Source organism: Lipophrys pholis (assembly GCF_963383615.2).
Source record: "Lipophrys pholis genome assembly, chromosome: 5".
Taxonomy (NCBI): domain Eukaryota; kingdom Metazoa; phylum Chordata; class Actinopteri; order Blenniiformes; family Blenniidae; genus Lipophrys; species Lipophrys pholis.
Genome location: NC_137628.1, coordinates 27,108,768 through 27,133,950, shown reverse-complemented (window position 1 = coordinate 27,133,950; position 25,183 = coordinate 27,108,768). Strand labels below are relative to the sequence as shown.

Here is a 25,183-nt window from a genome sequence, read left to right as displayed (position 1 = left end):
CAGAAACAACTTGTGATTATAAAAGTGGCACATGAGATGATATGGTGCAATTGCACTTAAGTATGAGTAAAATTACATCCACGATAAATATACTCAATTAAGCACAAGTAATAACTGAAGAACAATAGTTGAATCATTTGTAAATTGTTCCGTAAATCCCTGCTTTTCATGGTTAAAGAAATGCTTATGAAAGGGAGGTGAAGAAAGTTTCATTATCTTGTAATGGAGGAAGCCTCGACATGTGTTTTCTAAGTAAAGAGAGCTCCACAGGCGGACACATTTCAGTTATAAATGATAAACTGCTGAATGATAATTATTAGAAAGTCTTGTTTTGACAAATGTATCCTCAAACACTTTTTTTTTCTTAAAGCACATAGATTCCAGGCATATTTGCCAAGTGCCTGCCTGCAGCATCAGATAGGTTGTCTTTAATTTATGGGAGCTAGTGAGGATAGAGAGACAAGGGATTTACTACTTCTGTGTTGTCTTTGTTTATGCTCCATGCCATAATTATCACTTTTCAGCCTTTCGGATGGGGAATACAAGTATCCTTGCATTTAATCAAGACAAATTTATTTACCTTCAAACATTTTTGAATATTAAATCAAATCAAATCAAATTTTATTTAGAGAGCACTTTGAATACACTGGTGTAGCATAAAGTGCTTTATACGTTACCCAATACAGAAGTTTCATTTATTATATAGAGTCACTTAATAGGTACTAAACAGATGTAATCTTAGAAAATATTTGAACATCATTGAAAAAGATTATTTTAGTGTTATTTTCATTTATATCTATATATCTATATATATAAGTGTATTCCGAATACATGTCAAATTTACGCAAAGGTTCACTGTTCATTAAAACAAATTATATACAGTATATATGAATGTGGGTGTAACTTTTCCATTGTATTTAGACTCTGAAGTAATTGATAAGACTGGCCACAAGGTGGCGCCAAATCTCTTCTCCAGAGGTTGAAACGCACATAATCCTTTTTTGTAATTTTTAAGTTTTTCCATTCAGTTTTTGACGAGACCAAAAACACCGAGGACGGGAAACCAACTTCAAGTACAGCATCTAACAATTTCTATTCACTCCTAAAGTGTTTATGAACGGTTCACTTCTGTGCTTATTGACCCAGACTAACTAACCCTGATGACCGATCGACCTGTTAGATAATCCCAATCCGTCAGCACAGTGACTGCCCATGTGACCACGTGACTCTCTCTCTCTCGCTCTCTCTCTCTGACTTTATCCTCTTACAGTGACTCTCTCCTCTGATCGCCACTCATCCCGCAGAGCTGGTTCTGCGTTTGTTCCTCACTTCGTTGCCCCCAGAGGAGCCATGGCGAGTCCCGGACAGAAAGTGGTTCTGATCACCGGCTGCTCCTCCGGGATCGGCCTCAGGATGGCCGTGATGCTGGCCAAGGATGAGCAGAAGAGATACCACGGTACGTCTGGACGTGTGCACAAGAGAATATTAACATTTCACTCCGGGTTGTTTTTCCTTGACAAATGCTCTGCATGGATATTGAAAAAGTGTTGCATGGTGTTGCAAGTGTTACAATATACACCTACCATGGTACAACTGTATCACAAATATTTTACTGTAATTGAGCTTGGAGTATTACTACATTTTTAATTCAGTGTGTGATTTTACTTATAAAACATATTTACACCATGTTAAGTGCTGTTTTTCCAATTTAAATTAAAGGTCACACTTCTTCAACTACATATTTGGAACTAACAACACTAATTACATGCAAATGTTATGTGACTTACTTTACTAAGAGTGTCCTTATTGCCCCAAAGCCCCAAAACATATTCCTAGTATATCCTGAACCTGTCAATACAAATCTTTGTGAATGTGATCCTGATATTATATCCAAGCACATTCTTCTATTGACAATGCATTTTAATGCAGTTAAAAATATACTTTTTTTCAGTTAAGTACTTCGCACCTTTACTACATTTCTAACAAGAGTACTATAATTGAGAAAAAAAATTGTCGTTGCGCTCAAGTACACATTTCTATCAGCCTTTCCTTCTCTGATAAGACGTGTCTGAATGCATATCAAACAGCATAAATCACCATATTGTACATGAGCAAAGCTGAAAATGGACTTAAACTGCAACTGCAGTAGGAGGTGGAAAAATACCCCAAATCTGTACTCAACTACTGTTACATTGCTTATTTTGTACTCAATTACAAGTATAAGTAGTACATGAACGTAAACTAAAAAATACAAAACACTTTTCATAATAAAAACGTCTCTGTTTTTATTGAATTTATTGTAGTGTTAGTAAGCAGACATTGTATTCAACATACCTGTATGAAATATTTACTTTCAAAACAGAGTTTACAGACAAATAATGAAGTAGGCTATATAATGATACTCCATGGTAAACAAATAAAGATAAGAAGTCAGCAACTCTTTGGCTCCACAATGTATATCAAAAGGTTTGAATATTAATTAAAGTCATTATATGATCATTCTATTACTGTGTACTGCTGCACTCTGTTTAGTATTTTATAAGAAGGAAAACTCAATACATTTATAAAATGTACTTAAAATTTGACTAAAAATGCAAACTTGTGAATTAAAAGTAATCTAAAATACTGTGTTACTCCAATAGTGTGAATATAATCCATCTCATACGTGATTTGATCTGATGGCAGCGAAACCAAAGAACCCAACAGAAGAGTACAACAACCTGGGGTCACTGAGGGGTCACTGCAGCTGTAGTATATCGACTCTCAATACTTGACAACTGAGAAGAAACTTGCATTATTACAGAAGTGATATTTCATTTGACAGACCAACAAAACATCTAAATCAGAACAATAATGTCTCACACTGTTTTAAGAAATGTCAGCACATCATGATCAAAGCTATTTGTTGTAAATTCACAATAACATGCAAAAGCTTCTGAGACTGAAACTGAAACCAACTGGTCAGATTATCCAATTTGCATAAACATTTCCACATTCTGGGAAACAGACCTTCCAGATTTTTCTTTTCTTTTTCTTAAAATCAGTTTTAATATGTATGCAGTATAAATGTCTCAGCAAAAGACAAGGCAAATGCATGATATTGATATATTATTGTTGTTGTAAACTCATCATGTCATTTAAGAGGGATATTTTCTTTCCAGTCTTCCTCAAAGATTGAGTGAAGGCAGTGGCAGTCACACATGGTCACGTTCACACCTATTTGATGAGACCAATTAGCCTCAAATGTATGTTTTTGGACTGCAGTGACAAACCAGAGTACAATTATAAAACCTCGTGAATGCACAGGTAGGCTACACATAAGATGCCAACTCAACACAGAAAGTCCTGGTGCGGAATCAAACCCGCGACCTTCTCGCTATGACTCACGAGAGCTCACCACTACCCCACTGAGCAGCTTCCCGGACAACAGCGGAAACAGCTCTTTGAGTTTTGACACTGAAACAACTGAATTTAATGAAGCGAGACCTATTGTTGGCTATACGGTGACCCCTAGTGGTGCTGTTAAACATGACATGGAACAATAGAAAACTGCATTAAAAGGCTTTTGGGATAAATCTAGAGAACTTTATGTAAAACTACAGTAGTGTGTACATCCAGCTACACACATGCATGTAGAACTTTAGGAGATCATCATTCACTCTTCATTTAAGTATGTAAAACACATAATGCTTTCAAGTTATGGGAAAAGATTTCACTGAGCCTCTGAGGTAAACTTTAAGTCATAGCTGACCAGTACAATAAATAGCTGACACCGTTCTGCTTTGGAAATTTCCCTGTTTGGTTTTCTCTTCCAGAAATCCACTGCGCTCTGCTCATTGCAGTACTACATCCAAGTTCAACCCATTAACACAGGGGAGTCCAACACCGGTCCTGGAGGGTCCCTGTCCTGCATGTTTTAGTTCTCTCCCTACTTCAGCATACCTGAATCTAATGACGATGTCATCACCAAGGTTATGAAAACGCCCAATAACGAGCCCCTCAATGCAGTCAGGTATGCTGAAGCAGGGAGAGAGCTAAAACATGCAGGTCAGGGACCCTCGAGGGCCGAGGTTGGACACCCCTGCATTGACACGTCCATTAATTCGTGTTCGTGCCACAATAAATTTAGATGTAAACAAAGACTTGATGTTTCTTTATGAACTGCATGACTCAAAGCTTTGTTTTCACTGAGGGCAGATTAAAGGTTTCCAGCATAAGGAAAAGCTCCAAGCTCAGCACACCTCCCTGCAGCCCTACACACAGTCGCTGATCCCAACTTAACCTTCGGTCACTGTTAAGACAGCAGACAATAGATAAAAGCAGAGGTGAGCTCCTTGGCCTCTCAGATCTCCATTGTTGTGACGGGCCGACCAGGGTTATTCCTGGAGCCGGCAGGTGACGTGAGCACCACAATAAGACTAATACTACATAAACTGGTTGCTATAACAGGATTGTTTATACTTAGGGTTTATATTTACCTCGCTGCTTTCTTTAGCGCAAGCTTTTTCCACTTATATGAGCCAGTTATTCTCAATGTGAGATGAGGGAGGAGCTGCCCATATGTCGAGTCCGGAAAAGGATGCATGCGAGTTCCTTTGTACGTACTTTTAACGTCCTTTTTCATTTCCTGTTTTGTTCCCTGTTGATTTTTCGCACATCCCTCCCAGTTTTCATTCTGCCTAACAAAAATGAAATGACACAGAATTACGAACTCCATCAGTTTGGACACCCTCTCCTTAACGGGTCACAAAATACTGTGTTTGTTTGCACATGAGGTATTTAAGCATAAACAATTGAAACTCCAGTGTGGCGTGAAATCTATCAACAGACTCACACTTGGAATTGGTCCATGGAAAAAGACGAAGCATAATTATAGAGCAAACACGCAGGGATGAAAAAAACATCTGCAGAAATTGTGTGACACCCTCAATAAATCTGCAGATTGATGTTCATGAGGAGTTGCCACCTTTTCTCTTTTCTATTGGAAAACCCCAGGTCAATGTTAGTTCAGTGTCTTGCTCAAAGGCACTGACAGCAGTTGCTGAGCTGGTGTGATTATTCAGTGTAGATGTTCCATGAACGAGCAGGCTTTGTCTCCAAGGCTTCTGCTCTCATAACACGTATTTGTTTTGGAAGTTTTTTTCAATGTATTTCATTCATACTACCTTAAATTTAATTCATGTTTGTAAGAGAGCAGAAGTTTTATTTTACTCACTTTCTATATTTGTCAATCAAATAAATTTCCCAGCCCAAAAAAATGCTATCCAACATAAACAGCGGATTTCTGCAGAATTCAAGTAAAATGGAATCAATTTTGTAAATAATACATGTCATACTGCATCCTCATCTTGTACCATTTAAATTTGTTATCTCAAAAAAAGGACGACTGTTCATAACTAAAATATAGTCTAATGCTTAATGCCAGAAAATCCATAGTGGCCTTTGTGTGCAGTAGATGGAGGTGAACACGGCTTTAGTTTTGTGCAGCATGTGAGTTTTACTGGCAGAAAACCAAAAACCGGTACGACAAAAATATGGAGCCAAGCAGAAATAACACCTCTCTCCGTTTTCCAGAAAGCCATGGAAAAAGAAAAAGGGTGATATAAAAGATAGATGGATTCATCCTCCATGGATCGTCAGGGTATTCACTGATGATCCATAGTCAGGCAATCACAGTCTGAGAGGCCCCGTTTACACATTTCAAGTGACAACACCTAATCCATTCATAAAAAAAAGAGTGCTTATCTTGTTTGAACCAGAGTACCTGAAGGGAAACCCATGCCTGCACAGGGAGAACATATAAACTCCACAAAAGGCCCCCAGGCACAGACTCCGTGATGTTCCTCCTGTCAAGCAGTGATAACCAGAACACCATCAAACATGAACGTCCACAGAAAACTAACGTGCACTGCATTAATGTGGACGATTATCAAACCAACATGTGTGTTCCAATTAAACTCATTGATATTGCTGAGAATATATACTTAAAACACTTTACCAGCATTTCTATATTCCCTTGAATGTGGTGTGGTATCCATTAGCATATTTTTCAGCAGACCAAAGCAAATCCAGACATGAAAACATGAGTTAATTCTGTTAAGCTGTTTCCCTCTTTGATCGTGCCTTGTTTGCCACCCCTCAATCTGCAGTAATAGCCACAATGCGAGATCTGAAACGCAAGGACAAGCTGGTGGAAGCTGCAGGGGACACGTATGAGAAAACTCTCTCTCTGGCAGTGCTGGACGTCTGCAGCGACGAGTCTGTCAAACAGTGTATCAACGGCATCAAGGATCGACATGTTGATGTTCTCAGTAAGTCCACTACAATCACTGTTAGTGAGATGTTACTCACTTGATTCATTGCCCGGCACTAATATTAAAGACGCTCCTTCGCCATTGTCACTTTTAATTTTCCCAACCAGTAAATAATGCCGGAATTGGCCTGGTGGGTCCGGTGGAGAGCATCCCCATCGACGAGATGAAGAAAGTCTTTGAAACCAATTTCTTTGGGGTGATCCGTATGATCAAGGAGGTGATGCCCGACATGAAGAAAAGGAAAGGAGGACACATTATTGTGGTCAGCAGTGTGATGGGACTACAAGGTGAGCGGACACAAGAGTTGTGAAGGAGTGGGTGACGGGAGCGGAGCCTGGCTGGGGCGTTACATAAAATAACAGATAACAGGGCTGTCAGCTTTGCTAAGATGAATGAGTGGGTGGGGGTTGGACACATGGTGTGGTGGATGGACGAAGGAGCTGATGAGTTTAAAGTGAATTTTCTGCATAAACTAAGATGAACCAGAAAGATCAATCAAAATGTGACTCAAAATATGAAATGAATACATGCTTTGTGTTTCCCTAGGGGTGGTGTTTAATGACGTGTATGCAGCTTCCAAATTTGCGATGGAGGGCTTTTGTGAGAGTTTGGCTGTTCAACTACTGAAGTTTAATGTCACGTGAGTATGGGCACCTGCATCACTGGTCACAAAGCAGGAGCATGGAAATGGTCTTTCAATGTTTAATTGCTTACAAATGCGCTTTGCAGAGTTGCTGTTTATAAATATTGGTAGCTTGGACACTTTGTGCATCGGATGATCTGTGTGGGCTTAAATGTACTGAAAGAGCAAGTTCTGAAAGATTTAAAAGAAATAAGACATCTACTGTTTGTAAATTATTTGTATCACAGTGGAATAATTGAAAATCAAGTTGGATTCATATGCTGTGCAGTTTATTTTTGTTAGTTTTTTTTTTTTTATTTAACTATATGTTGTGCATGTATTTATTTATATGCTTAAGCCACACAACTCAAAAGCAAACAAAACAGCTAAATGGGAGAAGTTTAAAAATAAATTCTGACTTATTCTGTCACACCTTATTCATATTTCAATGATCTGAAACCTGTATGACTTATATACTGGATTTGATTTCATGGCATTGCCACACAACGTGTCATACAACTTTCCATGCAACAGCTAATGTTATTATTCTTTCAAACAACAACTTTCATTACAAAAATGGCAATTTTTACACATTAGTTTGACAGTGTCACTCCTGTTATTTGCACACTGTTTCGAAACAAACTAATCTGTCTTTTTGTTTTTTGTTGCTTTTTGTCGTAAAGATTTATATAAATCAGCCAAATGGTGGGCTGGAACCCCCCCCACCCCCCACCCCCCACCCCCCACCCACCCACCATCTGTAAAAAAAAAAATTATCATAGTCACAGAAATCCATCATCTAAAATGTGTGTGCAGCAAATATACAGCCATTATTACAGTAGTCCATCATCAATTATTTCTTTCTTAGTTATCTATAGATTCTCTCCCCTTCAGTCATTTTGCAGAGGTTGGTATTGCTTCTTAGTTAATTGTATATTCAAACATTTGTATTTATGTTTGTGTTATTTTTTAATGTATTTAACTTTATAAATGAAATTGATGTCATTATTTATCTTTTAGATACATCCTATGTTTACTTTAGTACTAATCTTTCATATGAGGAAATCTCCGTCCTCCTAACTGTGTCTTGCTATTGAGGACCAGTCCAGATACAATCTTCATTTCTCGATTTCTTTCCTCAGACTCTCAATGATCGAGCCGGGACCAGTGCACACAGAATTTGAAGCTAAAATGATTGAGGATGTAAAGAAGAAAGAGTTTCCAGGAGCTGATCCCGACACTCTGAATTACTTCAAGAACGTGTACCTGCCGTCCTCTTTGGACATTTTTGAGACGCTGGGACAAACACCTGACGACATCGCGAGAGTACGTTTGCACTAAATCAGTCACTCAACGTCACTGCATCTCATTTTCCTGATGAGTAGGTGTGATGGTGAAGCATGTCTGCTTTTAATTTTTCTACAGTGCACCAAGAAAGTGATAGAAGCCAGCAGCCCACGTTTCCGCAATCTAACCAACCCATTGTACACACCTATTGTCGCGCTGAAATACGCTGATGAAACTGGAGGCCTGTCTGTCCATGCCTTCTACCACATGCTCTTTAACCTGGGACCACTGATGCACTTCAGCATGACTGCCATGAAGTACCTCACCTGTGGATGTCTTAGGAGCCGGACTGTCTCACCAAACTAACAATGCTTTGTCCAACAGAGAGAATAGAAACACCACAACGAAGACCCTGCAGTACCTTAACGTTGTTGTCAGGGGACCAAATGTGTTCTAGGAATATGACGAGGACCAAAGTCGTGTAGTAAAAGTCCCATTTGGCTCAAACCAAGAAAAATGTGAACGACAAATCAAAGCACCAGGAAACAGTTTTTAGGATTTTAACTATTTGCCATATTTCCTGCCGTATATGAGCAGCATGCTATTTAACATTCATTGTTATCTGTATGTACTTTTATATTACATCATAGTTTATGACAACAGATTTGTTATCCTACCCAGAGTGCCAAATGAGTAGAATTTGCACTTTTAAGATGTGTTTGTAGCCTAATTTCATTAGCTCATCACAGTAGATTTGTCCCTTTCAGACTATAAAACCTGTTTAGATTTACACGCTGTTGACTTCTAATTTCTACCTTTTGAACTGTATTAGTTCCTTTTTGACATATTTCAGCAAATGTGGCTCTGTACGTCTTTTTAAAATTGTAATTACGTCTTCAATAAACTGCCCAACTAGAAACATCCTTGTTCTTGTCCTTGCACAACAGCTGTCACTGCCAAACTGTCAGCTCAGTTAGTCATGAACATTATCAATCTACAGACTGGTTATTGTTACACTAGTGATAGTTTTAGTGAGTCTACTGGCTGGGATGTCTGATTTATGTTTTAAAAAAAAAAATGAACCAAAAAAATAAATAAACACACACAATCACCATGAGGGTAAGGCCAAAATTGATAGAAGAGGAAATTACATTTGTTTCCAAGTTTGAATTTGAGAGGATAGCTCTTATAATAGCAACAGAAACAGACTAAAGTTGAAAAGATTTGTATTCATATCTATTGGTAAAGCTTACTACCATCTGAAGAATATTGCAAGAAATAAAGGATTTCTGACTGAAAAAGATTCAGAGAAACTTGTTCATGCATTTATTTACAGTAGGCTGGATTATTGTATCGGCTTCAAAAGCTTACTTCTTCTCTATAAAGCTTTAAATGGTCTCGGGCTGAAATACATCTCAGATTTACTTACAGAATATGAATATCGAGATCCCTGAGATCCTCAGGAAGAGGTTTACCAAGTGTTCCCAGAGTCAGACGCAAACAAGGTGAATTAGCTTTTAGTTCCCATGCTCTTCTCTTTTGGAACAGAGTTCCCAAACACCCGAGGTCTGCTGACATACTCATTTCTTTTAAATCAGGCTTTAAAACATTATTATTTGCTCAGGCTTTACATTACAAATAATTTTTTTTAAACTTATTTTATTTCTTTGTTCATAATTCTTACGTTTTTTTTGTTTTACTTTATCTAGTCTCCTTTTCATGGTTTTCATTGTTGTGCTTTGTTTTAATGTTTATAATTATCTTCATTGCTTAAAATAAACAATGCTTGTTTTATGTCATGCAGTTATTAACATCGTCACAAATATTATTTGTGAGAGCAATGATACCTCTAAAACCTCCTGTATTTTATGTGTAAAACACACAAAAGAAGAAGTTCAGTATCTTGAAGGGACTTCAGGCTGCTTGATCGACTACTCTGAGCTCCACTGCTCAAGTCTCTGCGGATCGCGGGAATATTTGAACTAAATCAATCTCCGTCTAATCGAACTTGTAAATAAACTGTGAATACTGTGAAAGTTCTACCAGACACATCAACAATCACTGCTTTTAAGGGCGAGCTGTGACTTCTAAAAAAGGAGCATCGTATGTATGTTGGTAGATTCTTGGTTTATTGACATCGTTTCAGTGTTTGAATTGAGCTAAACCGACGTTATGCGTAACGTAGCATTAGCTTAGCCGAAGAGTCGAGGATGGGATACACATACAAGTTAAATTAACGTCACATCAGCAACGATATGGAGACAATCAGCTTTATGTTTAGTGCAGACTGAGGGAGCAGGATGAAGACTGACGATCTCCTGCACTTCGAGGAGCAGCTGAGGACCACACTGCACTGTGATGACAAGGAGAAGGTATTTGTATATTTCTTTGTTTACACACTTCTGACTCACAAACATCACCAAAACATTCACCCTCAGTTCTTTTGTTCCTGCTCAGCTTCGTAGAAAGTTGGCCCAGCTGCAGAGGGAATATCTCAGGACAGCCCAGAGATTACAGGTGACATTTCGTTACTGTGCTCTGATGTATATAGTGTGGCAAAGTCTTCACTCACATGTTGATCTCCACACAGCGAGCTGAGCGTCTGGATGCAGCGCAGGGGCATGTGAGGAGCAGGATCCCTCAGCAGAACCGGACAGAAACAGGCGTCAGATCTGAACCAGCTTCACTGATACCGAAGAGCAGTGATGGAGATGTCACACGTGGGCCAGATTATCAAGAACCCTGTGAACGTAAGTCAGATCTGAGTGCACACACAGTGTCGCAGCAGCACGATATAGTTGAAAGTCTTTCGCTTGATAAATACTTAATGAGTGATCTGATGTCTTACCAGATTCAGCAGATGTTGACAACGCCAAGGAGAGCCAGGCAATCAAGTTTATGCTCCCCTCAGACGCTGCTTGTCCTCAAACACCAGATCCTGGCCCTGTCACACAGAGTGGTGTCAGACCGAGTTCAGCCCTGCGCCTCAGGTCACGTCGCAGCCGTCTCCGATTGCAAAGGAGAAGTGCGGAGGTCGGGAGGAGCACCGATAACATTGAGAAGAGACACGATCTGAGTGACAGGGTGGGACATGATGGAACTGCAGGAGAAGAGGAGGAGGATAAAGTCGAATCAGAGAGAGCTGATGTAATGCATGAAAGTGAAGAATTGTTTTCAAGTGCAGAATCTGAACCTCCCTCGCTGCTTCTCACACATTGGAACATTCATGGACACACTGAAACAGAAAATGTTGTGGAGAAGACAATGCACCAGGAAAGAGAAACTCATTTGAGAGGTCATCGAAGAAACGAATCAGACTCATGCTCCCCATTGCTCACCTGTGGCAGCCCACTAATCCACCCTGCTGAAAAGAGGAACGATACCACAGAAAGTAGAAGCAGAGAAGAAGTGGAAAGAAAAGAGGAGGATACAAATTATAAAGGAGCGTCAGATTTGAAACTATATCAAGAAACAACTGAGGAAAGAAAAAGAGACCAAAATCCTGATGATATTTTGACAATAAAAGAGGAACCGAATCCGATCACAGGAGATGAAAAGGCTTCAACTCTTCAGGAATCTTGTACTATAGTGGATGGACTACTTTTCCCAGCTGAATATTACGTTCGAACCACAAGGCGTATGAGTTCTTCACAGACTCAGCCTGACATGCAGGCCATTATACTCTCTCAGTTAAATGCACGGCAACATCGCAGGAGCCGAGGTCGGGGCAGACGACAGAGCAAAAGCATTGCTGAGCATTCAGATCTCCCTGCTTCCTCGTCTGGTGAGCCTCTGCATGCAACTGTTGAGAGATCTGGTAAAAATGTTCATTTAATTTCATATAGTCAGATCGACGCAGAAGGTGTTTTATGCCCTTCAGTCACTGGAGTTCCTGCGAGGGGCAGAAGGAAGAGAGGTAGAAGCAGAGGAAGACCTCGAACTCCAAGGTCCACAAGCATTTCAGTCTCTGTATCACAGTGTTCGTCAGCTGATGGAACGAAGCTTTGCGTCACCCAAAAGGAAAGTTTTCTAGTGCCAGAGGAAGCCGAGCCTGCACCCAGCCACTGCACTGATTCTCAGCTCGCTCCTGCAGTTAATGAAACTCAGCCCACTTCGGACTCTGGACAGATGCAGAAGGTCTTTCCTATTTTTATGAAGAGTGGCATCAAAACTGCACAATCACCACAGAAGAACGGAGGTAAAAACATATGCTACTGACAATAAGTGTTTCGCATCTGTGCATCATCTCATGTTTCTCTTTTCCCTCAATCCTCCAGGCTCAGTAAGCTGGCAGTCCCTCCTCCTTCCCTCTTCTTCACCCACTCCAATGTCTCTGTCCCCTCTCCTCCCAGTCAAAGGCCTGTCAACCTTGAGCATCCAGGATTTTCACCTTCCAGACGAGCAGTTTGCCTCCCTTAAGCTACAAAAACTTCGCAGTGTGGCCGTGGAATTAGGAATCGAACATTTCTCATCCCCCTCTCGCAACACGCGCAGCAGTTACCAGCGCTTCAGCCCTCACTGCTTCAGCGTCAATGGTCTGGTGACACCTTTACCCCTCCCACTCAGCCCCACTCCCACAGCTCCCAATTCGCGACGTGATGAAGATCGCCAAGCTGCTACACTGTCTGCAAATCTCCAAAGCCCGTCAACAGAGCACAAGTATAGAGATGAATTGATGAACCAGCCTTCAACAGACGAAGATACGACTGAAAACCTTCAGGAAGAGATTCACAGCAACACGTTATGTTCTGTCTCAGGAGTACAAGTGAGTGCAGGTGGTGACTGCCTACTTACACATAAAGAGGATAAAACACCGGCTCTGTATGGTAAATCAATTAGCTGCACACAAACAAACAAAGAAGCTGCTCTAAAATCTGACCACGCAGATTATTGTGGAGAGGATCAAAGTTCTGTAAACACCCAAGCAGAAAAAGCTTTTTCCAGTGTTTACCCTCTGCAGGGAAGACCAAAGGAATCCTCCAACACCTCTGCTTCTTTACAAACCACTGGATCTCCAGGAGAGTCTCCTGTGAGACATCTGGATGTGAAATCTCCTGCAGAAGTTTCAAAACAGCCGTCTGAGGCTGACGGAAATCTTCCAGCAGGCGCGCCGACTGATGAAACAAAAGCTGCTGCTCACACTCCGCTCCTCCTCAGTTCTCCTCCAGCCTCAGCACCCTGCCACATCATCACCCCACAGCTTCCCTCATCCACTCTCACCTCCAGCCCTGTGCTTCCCTCCCTTGGAATCACCCCCCATCCGGACGCAGTCAGCTTCCCCCTTACCTCCTCACCCTCTGCCCTGCCACTCAGCCTGCCTCCTCCTCCAGCTCTCTCACAGTGTCCGTCTATCCTTCACTCTGGTGTTGAGCTGCAGGTTTCAGGAGGACGGGCAGACCCGACATTGAAGGAAGCTGCAGAAGAAGGCTTCAAGACACACGTCTCACACTCACTGAAGGTAAAGTAACAATCTTTCTTATTTTTTCCCCAGCATAACGGTCGAGTTCTTTGCTTGAAAGTGCAGTACATAAGTGAAATCCATTTATCTTTAATTGATGTCTAATTGCTGAATCTTGATGATAAACATTGATGATATTGATTTTCATCTTCTCCATACTGTAAAACAATTTGGAACAGTGGTTGCCACTTTCTGTATTTTCTGTGTCTAGTTTGAATGTTCTCCCCATGTATATGTGGGTTTCCTCCAGTTCTATATTTTTCTCTCGCATTCAGAAACCATGCATTGAGGTTAACTGGTCACTCTAAATTCCCTGTCGGTGTGAATGTGTGTGCGACTGTGATGACCTGCCCCCCGTGTGCTCTGCCCTCACACGCAGTGAATAGACATTACGATCATGACATCACGACGTGCTTCATGCTGAGTGACGCTTTCTGTCGCTGCACCACCTCCAACCATGTGTCTGTGTGTGTACTCTTTTTTTGTTTTCAGGCGGCAGCAGGAGGATCTCTGGTGGACGCCTGCTGCTTTATCTTACCCTCAGGCACTTTGTGTGTTGCAGCGGCAGGAAAATGGGCCGTGTGTCTTTGGAGTCAGACTTCAGCATCAGACTGGAGTTTAAAACACACCTGGACATTCAACAAGGTGAGCTTTTCTGGGTCTATCCAAATACAAAGGCCAATACAGAAGGCCAATATGACTTATATTGCATGACATGGCATATGTTATGTTCATATACTGATCATACAATATGAATCACAATATAATCTTATTATATATCAAAATCACAGTGTGGCTATCTCACTCTGAGTCAGAACTGAAAAGTCTCATTTTATTTTACTGCACTTCTGAAGACAACTTTATTACAGAAGAGTATTAGGGCCACTGAAGAAAATAAAATTTCGGAGGCTACAAAAAAAAAAAACACCTCATGCGCTTCAGAAAAGTAGAAAATCAGAGTCAAGATTTTTTTTTTTCAAAGAGAATTATTATTATTTTTTTTTCAAAGTCCTTCCGTTCATCCACATGTCAGCGTGTGTGACTGCTTCAAAATGCATCACAGGCGGTTTAATGAAGTGGTGAAAAGATGCTTCTGAACAGGATTTAGTTCATAAACATGATGCAGTTATAATCAGTATGAGGACTTTTGCAGAGACAGAGCAGCCTGCAGCGTTGTTCTGTCATAGATGTTCGTCGAGTACGAAGGACAAAGGCACGGATCTCGGGGTGCTTATAAAATGTGTTATTATCAATCAAGGAAATTACGTGTAAAATCACATGTCCATAAGCATTACGCAACCCCATATCGTCAGAATTAAGTGATTTAATGTGATTTCACATCCACGGGCAAATGATGAGGGATGGATAGACGTCTCTCCATGAAAAAATAAAAATATCTCGACTTTGATTTTTGTCTTTTTCTGAAGTGCATGAAGGTTTGTTTTTTTTTAACCTCCGAATTTTTACTTTTCTTCAGTGGTCCTATTACTCTTCTGTAACTTTATTCTGACATGAAAGTGTAAAATATATATTTTGCAGGTGTTTGAACTAAATTGATCACAATATATTCACTCACTCATGATCAACATTATAATTTCTTACAATTTCTCACTTGTGGGACTAATAAAGGGTTATCAAATCTGATCTAATAATAAAAGAAAACCTTTGAAATGTGACCCTTTTTCCAGTTGTTATCTTACACAGAATATATGTGCAGTCAAATCTGTTTTTTTAGCACAGTTGTTCGAGCAGCCTTGCACCTACATGTGATGTGTGCATAAGCCTGCATGTTTTTCCAGTCTGACATGCAGCTGAGGACACCTCAGCCCACCTGACATGTACGTTAGAGATGGAATACGGCATTACATAAATTGTATAATGTATTTTTGTGACGATTTGCAGCCTGTGGTCAATGTGTTTCCTGTTCCGGACGCTGCAGGGCTGATGTGTGTGACTCTGGGTCAGCTGGAAATCAGAGAAGTGAGGTGAGTCTGAGCCACCGAACTGGACTCCGTCCGCTCAGGGTGACATGAAAATTTATCCCACAGCTTCATTAGAAACACGTCCTAGTTTGCTCATTCACCTGCAGAATCAAGCTGCAGAAGTTACCGCTGGTTAGTTCTTGTGTTTGCCCATGTTTGCAGGATGCTGTCCAGTTCCAATCTCACGCAGAAGCTGACCTGTGAGGGAGTCGTACAGGCGGTTATCGGAGTGTCTCGGTCCAGAGTGGTTACATCCTCGCCGTCTGCAACGGGTTCCACCTTGCAGGTGTTTACGTTGTCAGACAGCAGCAGGTTACATATCTTGTATTTATCCTCTATCGTGTCAGATCTTATTGTGCAAATGTCTGTGAACTTCACCTCCATGTCTCTCTCGCTCACCAAGCTCGCAGAGTTCTTATTCTCTTGCGTCTCCTGGTGTTTGTGTCGGGGCCCTCGCTCCGGTCGATGAGCTCTCAGACGCGCTCATTGGCACTGATGAAAGCGGACACCTCTTTGTTTGGTAAGAAAGACCAAGAGTACAAGTTTAACTTGTACTCTTGTAAGAAACTTGTTCTGGCAGCAGTTTGAAGTCTGAAGACGAATCACCCATTTATTTACGTTTGTTTGCTGTGACAACTTAAATAAACAATGTTGTGTTTGCAACTGTATTCTTCTGCCACCTAGTGGCAGAAAATATATTGACGTCTATATGATTCCTATCGGGCACATGTCAAATTCATGACAAGTGGGCCAAATCCAGCGGGCCATGTCATTTTGTCGGCTTTGATTATATTAGAAAAGAAAGTGTATCCTGCTACTCATCGTAAAGTGAATGCAAACTACATCTCCCAGGATGCATGTTGATTTTGTTCCACAACTCTACTTTACTGCTTTTAACTGGTTGAGTGGCTTTCTAACATGTGGTTGAGATTAAAAAAAAAAAAAAGAGTTTGATGCAGAGGGAAGGTAATTTAATGCATGATGGAGAAATCAAGGTATGTTTTTATTTCTATTTTAATAATGTAAATCCAGCTGTACATCTTGGTAGATAAATGCAAGTGCATCATGTTTACACTTGAAGTAAGGAGAACAACTAAGGTTAAATATTGTTAGAGTTTTAAGTGGCGAGTTTGAGTTTAAAATGTGCTTTCAGTCATTCCTGCAGTTCGCTGCTTCTTTTTTGTTGATGGCAGGAATTTGAAGAGTGGACAGCTGATCTGTAGAGTCTCGTTGGGAGAGGATTTATCACACACAGCCTGTCTCAGAGGATTCTCCCACTCTGTAAGCTTACTGTGTACATTTTTTATTTATTTTGTTAAATACACCTGTGCCTGTTTGTGTCCCGCACCTATTAACGGTGTGTTTTGGGTGTGCAGGGAGTGCTGTTTGTCCTACTGCAGCATCACTTTCTGAGCTCCCTTGAAAACGAAGACGAGGAAAAGGTGTTAAAAGACGAGGCAAAAGACGCTCTCTTCTCCTTGGTCGCGGTTAACCCTCTGAGTGGACAGTCTGTACCGGCAGCTCATCTGTATCCACCAGCTGCCTGGACTGACAGGTGAGACGCAGGACCAACGAGGCGGCTCCGTATAAGCATGTCCACACACTCTCACTTGTGTCCGTGTTCCACAGTCTGTGCGAAGCTGACGTTAACCATACCGGCGTGGTGGGCCTGAGTCAGAGCGGCTGCGTCTGCGTGTGGAGGCTCGGACGTCGGGGGGCTCCGCGGATGCTGGAGGCTCCCGAGAGTGACGGCTGGCAGCTGGCTCGGTGGGGAGGGGCAGACACGCTGGTGACCGGGCATCTCAACGGAGATGTTACTTTACACCGCTGCAACTGAAAACAATACTTAAAGTTCTATCTGATTAAAATCATTCTCATTATTGTCTCTGCGCTCCATCAGCTGAAACACACAGACATTTATGGACGGCGTTTGGTGCTGGTGCGGTGCTACTGCACTGATGGGCTGTAATACCTCAGCAGTGTGCACATGTTTCCCATCAGATTTTGAAAATACATTTTAAAGCACATGTATTGCACACTGAAGCTCTTTCTGTAAATATGCCTCATGTTTTCGATCACTGTAACTCCATGCTAAAAACCTGTTGTTTTTTTAATGGTGCTGCTGTGATTGTTGTTTGTGTATATAAAGGTTGTGTGTTTGTTGTATGTAAAGAAAAGTACTTCTTACCAAAGATTGTTTTAAAGTTGACATTAAACATTTTGTGAATTCTGTAGGAGACTTTGTGAACGTCTTAAGAATGTGGAGGCACCTGGAGCCCCCCCTCCTATAATGAAACTAATACTTGAAATAATCACATACCATAGAGATGCAATGTGTTTTTGTTCGGAATTTTAATTACTCATAAAACTTGTGGGTTCCTTTTGGTCATTGACATAAGTAGGCCTTAATAGTCAAGCTTTACAATGATAGAACATATACTCCAAAACGGTAGTGTAGGCTGGATTTTATTACATATTGGAACTTTGACTAGAAAGAAGAAAAAGACGTTGCGTCAGTACTTCCTTAATTTCCTTGAAATCTTTCTTGTCTGTTGTTTTGAATTATTCGCATATCATTTATGTTCCTTGACAATTTTCCATACTCAGTGACACTGGGGATGAAGCCATGCATTGTAACTTCTATTTGTTATTTTTATAATGCCTTACCAGGGTGCGAACTACGGGGGGGGGCAGGGGAGCTCAGCCCCCCTTAATGAGACAGGAGCCCCCCTTAAAACATGAATTGTGAATTTCTTGGGGGGGGTCTCTAAAATATTGGTAAAATGCAGTTTTTTCCTATGCATTTCCTTTTTGTTTGTTTGTTTGTTTTCAGTTTTGTCATTATCATGTTTTAAATTAGGCTATTTTCTATTTATTTTTATTTGTGCATGAGGGTGAATCATCACTCCTTCACTTTAATCAAGTTGCCGGCCTGCATGCAGTTCTTGTCCTCACCATTGAAGTGTGGGGGCGCTAGTCTTAAACGTCACTTTATATCATTTCAAGATAAGATATAAGATATCCCTCAAACAGGGAAACCTCGAAAATTTCTGATTTCCTAATAAAAAATTATTTTCTCTGTAAGGTCTTCTCCATACTGGCCGGGTACAAGCTGTACACAACAGTTCTCAAGTATGTCAACGTGTTTTCTGTTGCCATTCAACTACATATCCCGTCGCCCCTTGTTCTGGGAAAAAACAGCAGTTCGCTCAGCAATTGGCTGGTTTTGCACTGAATTTCCCTTGATGCCTTGCTGCAACGTTTGTAATTCAAATTGGAAGGACCAATCAGAAAGCATCTTACGGACCGAGAAAACGAGGACCAATCAGAGAGCGCTGTACGGACAGAGGCATGGCCAATCAGAGAGCGCCGTGCGGAGCGAGGCAGCATTTTAAACTTGTACCAGAAGCTGTTGTCAAAAGGCAGTACGGCGCACCGCTGCAGTCAACGAAGGACCGTCTGGCGACACTTTTCACTTCTCTCGCAGGTTTTTAAAAATATTCAGATTGAATGTACTCTTTATATTTCGCTCAATTGTTCTTTTTAACGTGTATGCCTAAAGTGTGCTAACGGTAGTTTTTAATTTTAAACGCGTATGGGTGCAGGCTAGCTTCGAGGGCTAAACTAACGTCGGGTTTACAGCAGTTGGACGCTTTGCAGTCATTGTTGTTACGTCGATACTCCCGGACGTTTTCCAAACGTGTTTATACCCCACCAAAGAGCACTTGAACCCAAAATGAGTGCTGGTGTCGCGAGGCCGGCGAACCCGGCAGCACACGCCGATCCAAAATCGGTCCCTCTGAAAGAAATCCCCGACATCCTGGTGGACTCCCGCGACAACAAGAGGTACGCGAGGGGTCGCTTCCTTGGAAGAGGAGGCTTTGCTAAATGCTACGAGATCACAGATTTGGAGACCAAGCAGATTTTTGCTGGTAAAATCGTGCCGAAAGCCATGATCCTGAAGCAGCACCAGAAGGAGAAGATGACCTCGGAGATCGCCATTCACAAAAGCCTCGACCACCAGAACGTGGTGGGCTTCCACGGGTTTTTCGAGAACGAAGACTTCGTGTTTGTGGTGTTGGAGCTCTGCAGGAGGAGGGTGAGTGTGAAGTGAAAGGCATGTCCAAGCCAATATGTCTGCCCTTTCTTCCTTTTGAAGACAGTCCTGGTGGCCAACGGTTATCAGCAGGCCTCTTCCGTTGTCTGTACCGACCCTGATCATTATCAGAACATAACTATTTTACAATATCAGAACATGTGTGTGACTAAAACTCAGTCTATTTGTCTAATAATACTGATTTGGCACATTTTTTTTAAGGCTCAACTGGATTGCAGCCGCCACAACACCACCACTTATTGGAGTCAGAGCTGTAAAGTATTAGTGCCATTCCCTCCATGTCATGCCTTCTAATTAAAGCATTATATTTCCCCTTTCAGTCACTGCTGGAGCTGCACAAGCGACGTAAAGCTGTCACCGAGCCCGAAGCTCGCTACTACATGTCTCACTTGCTCAAGGGTGTCCAATACTTGCACAATAACAGAGTCATCCACAGAGACCTGAAGCTGGGAAACATCTTCCTGAATGATGATATGGAAGTCAAGATAGGTATGGTGAATTCAGTCCTTTGTGTCTGACACACCGTTGATTAATACGGGCCACAAATCTCACCACTCACCAACCAATGAGACAATGGACACAGGTGTCATGGAATTTTAAAGGAATCTAATAACTTTCAGGTGACTGCCACTTCACTGATTTCTGTCCTTTGTTTCTCACACAGGTGACTTTGGTCTGGCCACTAAGATTGCGTTTGATGGCGAGAGGAAGAAGACACTGTGTGGCACACCCAACTACATTGCACCTGAAGTGCTTTGTAAGAAGGGTCACAGCTATGAAGTGGATGTGTGGTCACTGGGATGCATTTTGTGAGTTGGAAGACACAAATTCACAAGAAAGTACTGCTGCTCTACACAATTCAGCACAGTCGGCTCAATCTCCATCCTGTCGCTTTACTCTGTTAGGTACACACTGTTGGTAGGAAAGCCTCCGTTTGAGACCAGCTGTCTGAAAGAGACCTACAACCGCATCAAGAAAAACAGCTACACCATCCCCTGGGTATGTTTACTGGACAATAATTGTTTTGGAATATTGTGATTTGTGTCCATCACTCAGTCCTCTCACAACCTGTGTGCAGCACATACGGCCAGATGCAGCCTCACTCATCAAGAGGATGCTGCACGCCGATCCCGCTCAGAGACCCACCATCACTGAGCTGCTGGAAGACGAGTTTTTCACATCGGGCTACATCCCCTCGCGGCTGCCCACAACCTGTCTCACCGTGCCTCCACGGTTCTCCATCGCCCCCTCCACAGCTGGCGAGCTCGCCCCGAGACGCCCACTCACAGCTATAAACAACAAGGGTAAAGAAGCAGGAGTCACTATGATCTATTAGAAAAGCCTGTAGTCTACTTTAGTTTCTTGGAGTTGTGTAGGTTTTTGAGAGAAGTGCCTCAGAGTATTCAGTTGAGTATTTGGGGGTTTACAAGATTGTTGACTTTCTCTTTTCAGCTGGAACAGAAAAGGCAGAGGGAAAGGACGAACCTGCACAAAGGTGAGATTTTCCTTTTGTACTTTTGCAAAACCCTTCCTGTCTGACTGTAGTCTTCCACACTTGGGCAAGACAGTTCAGATCATGCGACCTGGAATGATTAGGTCATGTGGAAATAGTCAAAGGAGTGTTGCCTTTGCTGCTCTTCCATCCTGCCTGCAGCCAATTCAATACGCGCAGTTTTTTTTTTAAATTCAGTGATGTCATCATGTCTTTAAAAACCATTTGTCAACACGTTTATTTTTTATTTATTTTGGTCAATAGAGACGCTGACCCGTCAGAATGCAACCTGAAAGACATGCTGCAGCAGCTTGAAAGCATCATCGCCTCCAAGCCTGCTGAAAAGGAATTTATCCGCCAAGGTGAGCACTCGCTTCTCTCAAGGGAACCTCACAAACGTGTTTGGACAATCTTTGTGTGGGTGCTAAGTAGAAATTCTGTTATTCTGCTTGCAGAAGAAGCCGAGGATCCTGCGTGCATCCCCATTTTCTGGATCAGCAAATGGGTGGATTACTCGGATAAATACGGACTGGGTAAGCCGTAGATTGAATCTTAACTTTGAAGTATTGATGGGAAACATGAATACATTCATATAGTCTGATATTGGTAGCTCTTTTTTTTTTTCTTTTCTTCTTATCAACCAGGTCACACTTTCTGAGTTTCTGCTTGGTCGCTGTACAAACTGATATATTGTTATATGCAGTATTGGCTCTTAATGCATTTTTGACATCTAACCAAGGTTAATTTTACTGTTTTGTTTGTCGGACACTCTGAATGAACTTATCGCTCCTCCAAGGCGACACGTAATCTTGAGCACATTAATTTTACCCGACTAAACAAAACCTTTAATGATCCTCTGCCTAATGTCAGACGGGTCTCCTCTGAGGGGGCTGGAAAACTACACGTGCTGCAGGAAAAATAACAATTTGCTAGTTTAATGAGATTCAAATTGTTTATTTTCTAAAGTGTACTTTCACTTAAGCTTGACAGTCCTGTTGTGTGTTGTCTATTGAGTTCACATTAACAGTAATAAGCACAAGAAAAGTTATGCCAAAGAACAATAATAACAATCTGGAATTCCAGCATTCCTAATTCTGACCCTCGTATTATTTAACATCTGCTGCAGCAAAATGTGAATTGTGAGTTTGAGCAATTTTGCCGCTGTTCTCTTCCAACTCGCTCGGTGTTCTGTTAAATAAACAACCTGCGTAAAGAATGTGCTGATCCAAGAGTCTCGCTCATGTTTTTCCAGGCTATCAGCTCTGTGACAACAGCGTGGGCGTCCTGTTCAACGACTACACGCGTATGATCATGTACGCCGACGGAGACAGTCTGCAGTACATCGACAAGATGGCCAGCGAGTCCTACCTGAGCGCGCGCTCTTTCCCCGCCGCCCTCAACAAAAAGGTCAGGGGGGAATCCTGCTTTGTGTGAGAGTTTAGAGCCAGAGCGTCAAACTCGACATCAAGTCCACTTTCACCTCATTTAGGTTAGGTTAGGTGTCGAAATAGCACATGCTAAAAGAAAATGTCATTTAAGACGTCTTTAACAGAAACATGAAATTTGAGAGCCGTCCTGCCGCAGTTTCACTTCAGATTATAATATGGAGAAAAACTGAACTTGTTTCTTACAACATAGGATTTGTGCCGCCTGTCCCATGATCGCATTCACAAACTCTAGCTATTGTAGGTGCGAATGCTCTTTTTCTGTTAATAAGGTGCCATGACAACCTCTAGCTTTTGTTCCAGTTGTTTCTGTATGTGCTGCTGCTTTGTTCACTCCTCTTAACTAGTCCATGTGACACCCAGTGGAATAATTAGGAACTGCGTTTACTATCCAACAAAAAATTGAAATGCTCATTTCACACCATACAGCAGCACATCTCTGACCCACAGGCTGCATGTTTAACAGAACCGTTTGACATGGATATAAATCCAACTCAAAAATTTGGAACAGGAAGTTTGATTTTTCACATGATTTAATTTTAACATGGAAACTTACATATGTTTTAGATGTATCACTATTAGATTAAACATTTTATTTAGTCATGAAAACTAAAAATGCATTTTCTTTCATATGATTTTTTTTCCCTGTTTCTTTTCAGAGAATGCCATAGTTATTAAAATTAGAATGTAAAATGTCAACAAAGAGCAATTGTGAAACACCTCTACTTTGTACATGCAGTCTCTCCTGCCACCTCACCGTGTTTCTGATCCTTGCCCATTTCTCTCGTCTCTTTCAGATAACACTGCTGAAATACTTCCGTAACTACATGAGCGAGCACCTGCTGAAGGCCGGCGCCAACGTGGCGCGGCGGGAAGGAGACGAGCTGGCCCGACTGCCTTACCTCACCCTGTGGTTCCGAACAAAGAGCGCCATCGTCCTGCACCTCACCAACGGCACCGTTCAAGTCAACTTCTTCCACGTGAGACACTCTTCATCGCCTCCCAACTTAAAGTGCCGCAGTTTTCATCACCTGCCCTTGTATTTGGCACTAATCCTTTATTTTTCTGAACCTCCCCGGTAGGATCACACCAAGCTGATCCTGTGCCCGCTCATGGCCGCCATCACCTACATCGACGAGAAGCGCGAGTTCCGCACCTACAAGCTGTCTCTGCTGGAGGAGTTCGGCTGCAGCAAGGAGCTGGCCGGCCGGCTTCGCTACGCCAAGCTCATGGTAGAGAAGCTGCTGGAGAGCAAACGCTCCACCCCTGCACATTAATACCCGCTGTCTCACAGTCTTAGTTTGTATTGAATCAACGGGGATTTCCTCTCTGCCAAGTCTTTAAAATGTCACACATTTTATCATAGTCTGGTGTAAAGCCTTTTTTTTTATGATTTTAAACATCTTCAAGACGTTTACCATGAAATATTACACCTCAAAATGTATATTCAACCCTTCATTAAAGTTTTATCTTCTGTTAACAGAAACTCACTCCAGCTCTTGTCATCTTTCAGAGTTCTTGAGTGCTCGATGTTCATATGTACTGGAGTTGGAACAAAGTGTGACTCTTGTTTTTAAACCCTGCAGCCATGTTGACAAACTGGATTATGGGTGTCCAGGCTCAGATTAGCTGTGTGGGTAGAAAATGTCGTCTCTCGTCTGCCTTTCTCCCGTTTACCTGTTTTTATCTGTCGCCTGTTATTACAGCTCCTCATCATGTTCATTGTTCCTGTACTTGCCTTTAAACCTTTGTGTTTTAGTTGTTGTTTTCAACCTGATGTACATACTGTTAAAGATGGTTTAAATTCACTGGGGTTTAAATAAAGATTTTTCCCGAATTGTACCCTTTTGATTTACTCATTTATTTATTTTTGTCTAATTTGCTCTTCCAAAATCTCTGAAAGTTCAGCTGCATTGAATGCAAATTTCACTCTGCTTGGAAAGGGCATTTCACACAAATCTCTATTGATACGATGTAATGCAAATACAATGTTTTGTACTGCACCTCTGAGCTTCAACTTCATGACTGTACAGGCTTTTAATAGAGTAATAAGCTTATTTTGCAAACAATGCCTTCACTCTGAAATCCCCAGTAACATATATTGTGCAGCATTTTATCTATTTTCAAGTTTTGCCAGAAGACACCCTGTTGCAATGTTTTTATTACCAAATATTACAACTGCCTGTAGCGTTGCTTTATCATCCAATATGGCCACCAGAGGTCTCTAAACATTTAAAAACAATGTTTTAAACCAGGAATTAATAACAAGCAAATCAAAAATGACCATGTAGGTAAATTAAATGAACATCTGTGATAGCTTTGTAGTTGTAATCAGGGCTGAAAAATATCTATGGTTGATTAAATTTTCAACACATGGCAGATGAATTCAGATGTGGAATTTGAATAGTCGAACTGAGTTTTGATATCCCTCCATCATCATCGTCATCATCAACAATCCTTCTCCAG

General features: G+C 41.5%; 3 protein-coding genes across 3 annotated transcripts; all 3 read left to right on the top strand.

Annotated features, from left to right (window-relative positions):
* The first annotated feature begins 1,272 nt into the window (after positions 1-1,272).
* On the top strand, positions 1,273-9,146 carry LOC308110430 (retinol dehydrogenase 8-like). The gene is made up of 6 exons (XM_080464701.1): positions 1,273-1,456; positions 6,150-6,311; positions 6,422-6,601; positions 6,861-6,954; positions 8,079-8,262; positions 8,362-9,146. Exons 1-6 carry the CDS (start codon positions 1,351-1,353, stop codon positions 8,587-8,589), a joined length of 954 nt encoding a protein of 317 aa, XP_080320827.1. The 5' UTR covers positions 1,273-1,350; the 3' UTR covers positions 8,590-9,146.
* Positions 9,147-10,219: 1,073 nt separating this feature from the next.
* palb2 (partner and localizer of BRCA2) lies at positions 10,220-17,895 on the top strand. Its single transcript, XM_080464420.1, has 12 exons — positions 10,220-10,595; positions 10,681-10,740; positions 10,814-10,973; positions 11,075-12,421; positions 12,501-13,681; positions 14,174-14,326; positions 15,584-15,666; positions 15,826-15,975; positions 16,067-16,183; positions 16,857-16,944; positions 17,040-17,218; positions 17,293-17,895. Exons 1-12 carry the CDS (start codon positions 10,524-10,526, stop codon positions 17,498-17,500), a joined length of 3,798 nt encoding a protein of 1,265 aa, XP_080320546.1. The 5' UTR covers positions 10,220-10,523; the 3' UTR covers positions 17,501-17,895.
* Positions 17,896-19,062: 1,167 nt separating this feature from the next.
* On the top strand, positions 19,063-24,564 carry plk1 (polo-like kinase 1). The gene is made up of 11 exons (XM_080464818.1): positions 19,063-19,762; positions 20,101-20,269; positions 20,445-20,589; positions 20,686-20,779; positions 20,859-21,084; positions 21,233-21,275; positions 21,537-21,634; positions 21,728-21,805; positions 22,525-22,679; positions 23,515-23,697; positions 23,800-24,564. The coding sequence occupies exons 1-11, from the start codon at positions 19,400-19,402 to the stop codon at positions 23,992-23,994; spliced, it is 1,749 nt and encodes a 582-aa protein (XP_080320944.1). The 5' UTR covers positions 19,063-19,399; the 3' UTR covers positions 23,995-24,564.
* The last annotated feature ends 619 nt before the right edge of the window (positions 24,565-25,183 follow it).